The sequence below is a fragment of the Perca flavescens genome, chromosome 16, assembly GCF_004354835.1.
Source record: "Perca flavescens isolate YP-PL-M2 chromosome 16, PFLA_1.0, whole genome shotgun sequence".
In the NCBI taxonomy this organism is placed as follows: domain Eukaryota; kingdom Metazoa; phylum Chordata; class Actinopteri; order Perciformes; family Percidae; genus Perca; species Perca flavescens.
The window spans coordinates 34,693,855-34,701,354 of record NC_041346.1 but is presented as its reverse complement, the minus strand read 5'-3'; the positions used below and the strand labels follow the sequence as shown (position 1 = coordinate 34,701,354).

Genomic DNA, 7,500 nt, shown 5'->3' with positions numbered 1-7,500 from the left:
GGGGCCATGTGAAGTATGTAGGGGCCATGTGAAGTATGTAGGGGCCATGTGAAGTATGTAGGGGCTATGTGAAGTATGTAGGGGCTATGTGAAGTATGTAGGGGCTTTGTGAAGTATGTAGGGGCTATGTGAAGTATGAGGGTATGTAGGGGCTATGTGAAGTATGTAGGGGCTATGTGAAGTATGAGGATATGTAGGGGCCATGTGAAGTATGTAGGGGCCATGTGAAGTATGTAGGGGCCATGTGAAGTATGTAGGGGCTATGTGAAATATGAGGGTATGTAGGGGCTATGTGAAGTATGTAGGGGCTATGTGAAGTATGAGGATATGTAGGGGCCATGTGAAGTATGTAGGGGCTATGTGAAGTATGAGGATATGTAGGGGCTATGTGAAGTATGAGGGTATGTAGGGGCCATGTGAAGTATGTAGGGGCTATGTGAAGTATGAGGGTATGTAGGGGCCATGTGGAGTATGAGGGTATGTAGGGGCTATGTGAAGTATGAGGGTATGTAGGGGCCATGTGGAGTATGTAGGGGCTATGTGAAGTATGAGGGGTATGTAGGGGCCATGTGGAGTATGAGGGTATGTAGGGGCTATGTGAAGTATGAGGGTATGTAGGGGCTATGTGAAGTATGTAGGGGCTATGTGAAGTATGAGGGTATGTAGGGGCCATGTGGAGTATGTAGGGGCTATGTGAAGTATGAGGGTATGTAGGGGCCATGTGGAGTATGAGGGTATGTAGGGGCTATGTGAAGTATGTAGGGGCCATGTGGAGTATGAGGGTATGTAGGGGCTATGTGAAGTATGAGGGTATGTAGGGGCTATGTGAAGTATGAGGGTATGTAGGGGCCATGTGGAGTATGAGGGTATGTAGGGGCTATGTGAAGTATGAGGGTATGTAGGGGCTATGTGAAGTATGTAGGGGCCATGTGGAGTATGAGGGTATGTAGGGGCTATGTGAAGTATGAGGGTATGTAGGGGCTATGTGAAGTATGTAGGGGCAATGTGAAGTATGTAGGGGCAATGTGAAGTATGTAGGGGCTATGTGAAGTATGTAGGGGCTATGTGAAGTATGTAGGGGCCATGTGGAGTATGTAGGGGCTATGTGAAGTATGTAGGGGCTATGTGAAGTATGTAGGGGCTATGTGAAGTATGTAGGGGCTATGTGAAGTATGTAGGGGCTATGTGAAGTATGAGGGTATGTAGGGGCTATGTGAAGTATGTAGGGGCTATGTGAAGTATGAGGGTATGTAGGGGCTATGTGAAGTATGTAGGGGCTATGTGAAGTATGTAGGGGCTATGTGAAGTATGTAGGGGCTATGTGAAGTATGTAGGGGCTATGTGAAGTATGTAGGGGCTATGTGAAGTATGAGGGTATGTAGGGGCCATGTGGAGTATGTAGGGGCCATGTGGAGTATGTAGGGGTCATGCGGAGTATGTAGGGGTCATGCGGAGTATGTAGGGGCCATGCGGAGTATGTAGGGGCCATGTGGAGTATGTAGGGGCCATGTAGGGGCCATACGGAGTATGTAGGGGCTATGTGGAGTATGTAGGGGTCATGCGGAGTATGTAGGGGCCATGTGGAGTATGTAGGGGTCATGCGGAGTATGTAGGGGCCATACGGAGTATGTAGGGGATATGTAGGGGCCATACGGAGTATGTAGGGGCCATGTGGAGTATGTAGGGGCCATGTGGAGTATGTAGGGGCTATGTGGAGTATGTAGGGGCCATGTAGGGGCCATACGGAGTATGTAGGGGCTATGTGAAGTATGAGGGTATGTAGGGGCCATGTGGAGTATGTAGGGGTCATGCGGAGTATGTAGGGGCCATACGGAGTATGTAGGGGCTATGTGGAGTATGTAGGGGCTATGTGGAGTATGTAGGGGCTATGTGGAGTATGTAGGGGCTATGTGGAGTATGTAGGGGCTATGCGGAGTATGTAGGGGCCATACGGAGTATGTAGGGGCTATGTAGGGGCCATACGGAGTATGTAGGGGCTATGTGGAGTATGTAGAGGCCATGTGGAGTATGTAGAGGCCATGTGGAGTATGTAGAGGCCATGTGGAGTATGTAGGGGCCATGTGGAGTATGTAGGGGCCATGTGGAGTATGTAGGGGCTATGTAGGGGCCATACGGAGTATGTAGGGGCTATGTGGAGTATGTAGGGGCTATGTGGAGTATGTAGGGGCCATGTGGAGTATGTAGGGGCCATACGGAGTATGTAGGGGCTATGTAGGGGCCATCCACGATGTAGGGGGGCTATGTGGGTATGTAGTGGCCATGTGGAGTATGTAGTGGCCATGTGGAGTATGTAGGGGCCATGTGGAGTATGTAGGGGCCATACGGAGTATGTAGGGGCTATGTAGGGGCTATGTGGAGTATGTAGGGGCTATGTGGAGTATGTAGGGGCCATGTGGAGTATGTAGGGGCCATGTGGAGTATGTAGTGGCCATGTGGAGTATGTAGTGGCCATGTGGAGTATGTAGGGGCCATGTGGAGTATGTAGGGGCCATGTGGAGTATGTAGGGGCCATGTGGAGTATGTAGGGGCCATGTGGAGTATGTAGGGGCCATGTGGAGTATGTAGTGGCCATGTGGAGTATGTAGTGGCCATGTGGAGTATGTAGTGGCCATGTGGAGTATGTAGGGGCCATGTGGAGTATGTAGGGGCCATGTGGAGTATGTAGGGGCCATACGGAGTATGTAGGGGCTATGTAGGGGCCATGTGGAGTATGTAGGGGCCATGTGGAGTATGTAGGGGCCATGTGGAGTATGTAGTGGCCATGTGGAGTATGTAGTGGCCATGTGGAGTATGTAGGGGCCATGTGGGTATGTAGGGCCATGGCCATGTGGGCTATGTAGGGGCTATGTGGGGTATGTAGGGGCCATGTGGAGTATGTAGGGGCCATGTGGAGTATGTAGGGGCCATGTGGAGTATGTAGGGGCCATGTGGAGTATGTAGGGGCCATGTGGAGTATGTAGGGGCCATGTGGAGTATGTAGGGGCCATGTGGAGTATGTAGGGGCCATGTGGAGTATGTAGGGGCCATGTGGGTATGTAGGGGCCATGTGGGTATGTAGGGGCCATGTGGGTATGTAGGGGCCATGTGGGTATGTAGGGGCCATGTGGGTATGTAGGGGCCATGTGGGTATGTAGGGGCCATGTGGGTATGTAGGGGCCATGTGGAGTATGTAGGGGCCATGTGGAGTATGTAGGGGCCATGTGGAGTATGTAGGGGCCATGTGGAGTAGGCGGGGCTACAGCAACGTGTTTCTCTAACTGTACAGATCAACAGAAACCAGAAATGTATTTACTTTATAATTTAAAGCCAAAATAACGGAACATACATGTTCAGTTTGGTTTGATATGAAGATTCAACACGAAGCTCTTTTTCTGTTCAAAGCTTCCAGATGGTGCCACTTATCTCAGAGATCTTTTATTGAAATAAAGAGTTTGTTTTGTTGTTTTTTTCAGACGATTCTCCGGCATGAGACGAGATGTTTTTCTCAACGGGGTGAGTCACAAACATGTTAGCTTAGCTTCAGTCTGTTAGCATGGTAGCTTAGCTTCAGTCTGTTAGCATGTTAGCTTAGCTTCAGTCTGTTAGCATGTTAGCTTAGCTTCAGTCTGTTAGCATGGTAGCTTAGCTTAATTTCCCGAGGTTTAAAGGCTACGGCGTGCGTGTGTGTTCCAGTCGTATAACGACTACATGAGGGACTACCACCACAGCGTTGGCCCCCCCGCTCCCTGGCAGACTCTGGTGAGCCTCTCTCTGATTGGTTGTTGGTCTGTAAGTTTATTGGCTGAGCTGGAGAACTGATGATGTCGTGTGTGTGTCAGCAGGCGGCGTACCCGGGCGTGGAGCAGCCGCCCCCCCCCCCCCCTACTACCACCACAGCCACCCCCCGCCCCCCCCCCACCAGGCCTATCACCACCACCCACTTCCTCCTCACGAGGCTCCGCCCCCTCGCTTCAGAGACAAGCAGCGGGCGCCGCCACACCGCGCATTCACCTCTAGTCCCGTAAGTTACTCTGGTTCTACTCTGGTTCTGGTTCTACTCTGGTTCTACTCTGGTTCTGGTTCTACTCTGGTTCTGGTTCTGCTCTGGTTCTACTCTGGTTCTGGTTCTACTCTGGTTCTGGTTCTACTCTGGTTCTACTCTGGTTCTACTGTGGTTCTGTTTATACTGTGGTTCTGTGTATACTGTGGTTCTACTGTGGTTCTGTTTATACTCTGGTTCTACTGTGGTTCTGTTTATACTCTGGTTCTACTGTGGTTCTGTTTATACTGTGGTTCTACTGTGGTTCTACTGTTTATACTCTGGGTTTGGGTTATTTTATACAGAGCTGGTTTAGTTATCAACTATTAAAGTTCTCATATTCTGCATTTTCAGGATCATAACTGTATTTAGAGGTTCTATCAGAATAGGTTTACATGATTTACTTCTCAAAAAACACCATGTTGTTGTTGTTGTTGTACTGCAGCTCCTCTTTTCACCCTGTGTGTTGAGCTCTCTGTTTTAGCTACAGAGTGAGACCTCTCACTGCTGTAACATCTTTGTTGGGAGTCGCACATGCTCAGTACCTAGGTAAGGACTACTAGCCAGGACTACTAGCCAGTCAGGAGCAGAGTATGAGGGGCCCCTGACAGTACCTAGGTAAGGACTACTAGCCAGGAAGCAGAGTATGAGGACCCTGACAGTACCTAGGTAAGGACTACTAGCCAGTCAGGAGCAGAGTATGAGGGCCCTGACAGTACCTAGGTAAGGACTACTAGCCAGTCAGGAGCAGAGTATGAGGGCCCTGACAGTACCTAGGTAAGGACTACTAGCCAGTCAGGAGGAGTATGAGGGTCCTGACAGCCAGGTAAGGACTACTAGCCAGTCAGGAGCAGAGTATGAGGGACCCTGACAGTACCTAGGTAAGGACTACTAGCCAGTCAGGAGCAGAGTATGAGGGGCCCTGACAGTACCTAGGTAAGGACTACTAGCCAGTCAGGAGCAGAGTATGAGGACCCTGACAGTACCTAGGTAAGGACTACTAGCCAGTCAGGAGCAGAGTATGAGGGTCCTGAGGTACCTAGGTAAGGACTACTAGCCAGTCAGGAGCAGAGTATGAGGGCCCTGACAGTACCTAGGTAAGGACTACTAGCCAGTCAGGAGCAGAGTATGAGGGTCCTGACAGTACCTAGGTAAGGACTACTAGCCAGTCAGGAGCAGAGTATGAGGACCCTGACAGTACCTAGGTAAGGACTACTAGCCAGTCAGGAGCAGAGTATGAGGGCCCTGACAGTACCTAGGTAAGGACTACTAGCCAGTCAGGAGCAGAGTATGAGGGCCCTGACAGTACCTAGGTAAGGACTACTAGCCAGTCAGGAGCAGAGTATGAGGGTCCTGACAGTACCTAGGTAAGGACTACTAGCCAGTCAGAAGCAGAGGACTACTGCCAGGGAGCAGAGTATGAGGGTCCTGACAGTACCTAGGTAAGGACTACTAGCCAGTCAGGGTAGTATGAGGGTCCTGACAGTACCTAGGTAAGGACTACTAGCCAGTCAGAAGCAGAGTATGAGGGCCCTGACAGTACCTAGGTAAGGACTACTAGCCAGTCAGGAGCAGAGTATGAGGGCCCTGACAGTACCTAGGTAAGGACTACTAGCCAGTCAGGAGCAGAGTATGAGGGCCCTGACAGTACCTAGGTAAGGACTACGTTCAAGGGCTCAGTGGTTCTGGTGGCTCAGTGGTTCTGGTGGCTCAGTGGTTAATTGTCTTCTCTCCGTCTGTTTCCCATGATGCAGCACGACTACGACATGCGCGTGGACGACTTCCTGCGGCGGACGCAGGCGGTGGTGAGCAGCCGGCGAGAGAGGGAGCGTCAGCGCGAGCGAGAGCGCGGCGCCCCGCGGCGAGAGAGGGAGCGAGAGAGGGAGCGAGGGAGAGAGCGAGAGAGAGAGCGAGAGAAGGAGAGGGGCCGCTACCGCCGCTGAGCCACGCCATCGGCCCAGGCTCTTATTCTGAAATCGGCCCGGGCTCTTATTCTGAAATCGGCCCGGGCTCTTATTCTGAAATCGGCCGGGCTCTTATTCTGAAATCGGCCTGGCTCTTATTCTGAAATCGGCCCGGGCTCTTATTCTGAAATCGCCCGGCTCTTATTCTGAAATCGGCCCGGGCTTTTATTCTGAAACTCGGCTGTTTTCCTGTGTTTTTTTTTTTTGGAGAATTATGAATAAAAAACTAAACGAGCTGCGTGATGACATCATCAGTTTTTATGTGAATAAAAACGTAAAAGTAAAGATTCTGTGGAAACGTTTCTTTTGATGATCAACCGTCACATTACCCAGAATCCTCTCTGTTCGGCATCTGTTCTCCAACGCGAGGGGCGGGGCCTCTGAGGGGTTGCCACGGTGACTGAGTCTTTTTGTTTCTTTAATTATTGCTTCTCTTATTGTGAAAAGTTTCCTGTAAAGTCCTTCAAAATACATGTGAGGTGAGAAAATCTTTTAAAACCCATGAAGAAGAAAAAGAAGAAACTTCTTGATTTTTTTTTTTTTTCTCTTTTATAAGTTTTTAAACATTTTTTTCTCTTTTTGTTAGAAATTAATTTTATTTTCAGGTTTATTTTGTATTTTACTTCCTGAACATCAGTGTTTTTGTGTTTAAGTCTGATATATTTTTGCTCCTCTGTGATTGGTTGTTTACAGTCAGCTGATCTGTTAGTGTTTCAAGTTAAACGTCCGTTTCCTGTTTCTGAACCAAGGGGCGGGGCTTGTGTCTGTTTTTTTACAAAATAAAAAAATGTACAATCATCAATCAGCTGTTTCCTTTCTGTTGTAGTGAATTAATCAGATTACTGCTTTCAGACCAAACTACTCAAAGGACAGTTTGTAATACATATTACAAACTGTCCTTTGAGTAGTTTGATATATATATAGATATATATAGATATATATAGATATATATAGATATATATATATATATATATATATATATATATATATAGATATATATATATATATATATATATATATATAGATATATATATATAGATAGATATATATAGATATATATATAGATAGATATATATATATATAGATATATATAGATATATAAAACATATCAATTACTATTATATATACACATATATAATATTCATATATATTAAATATATATAATATAAAAAATGTATATATTAATTACTATTATATATATGTATATATATATGTGTATATATATATATACATATATATATATATGTGTATATATATGTATATTTAATATATATGAATATTATATGTGAATGTTTCCAGTGTTCCATTTATGTGATTTTACTTTGAAAGGTCTTCTATTCCTATCGTATCGTTCAGGGTCTTTTATGTTGGTGAGCCCACCGGAAGTCCTGTATGTGTGTTCCGTTAACTTGACGCCGGTCCTCGATGATAACAGAGGTACCGATTCCTCTGGAAATACCGGCCAGATTCGGCATTTTCCAGCCGGTAAACCAGCAG

General features: G+C 47.2%; 1 protein-coding gene and 1 long non-coding RNA gene across 2 annotated transcripts in view; both read left to right on the top strand.

Annotated features, from left to right (window-relative positions):
- ythdc1 (YTH N6-methyladenosine RNA binding protein C1) overlaps nucleotides 1-6,561 on the top strand; it is a 39,058-nt gene extending 32,497 nt beyond the window's left edge. Inside the window, 5 exon segments of the mRNA XM_028601124.1 lie at nucleotides 3,474-3,513; nucleotides 3,694-3,759; nucleotides 3,843-3,869; nucleotides 3,872-4,021; nucleotides 5,794-6,561. Of these exon segments, the coding sequence (XP_028456925.1) occupies nucleotides 3,474-3,513; nucleotides 3,694-3,759; nucleotides 3,843-3,869; nucleotides 3,872-4,021; nucleotides 5,794-5,982 (472 nt within the window). The 3' untranslated portion in view covers nucleotides 5,983-6,561.
- Nucleotides 6,562-7,397: 836 nt separating this feature from the next.
- LOC114570501 (uncharacterized) overlaps nucleotides 7,398-7,500 on the top strand; it is an 854-nt gene continuing 751 nt past the window's right edge. The window contains exon 1 of the long non-coding RNA XR_003694538.1: nucleotides 7,398-7,500. This exon is cut by the window's right edge and continues 56 nt beyond it. This is a non-coding gene — a long non-coding RNA (uncharacterized LOC114570501).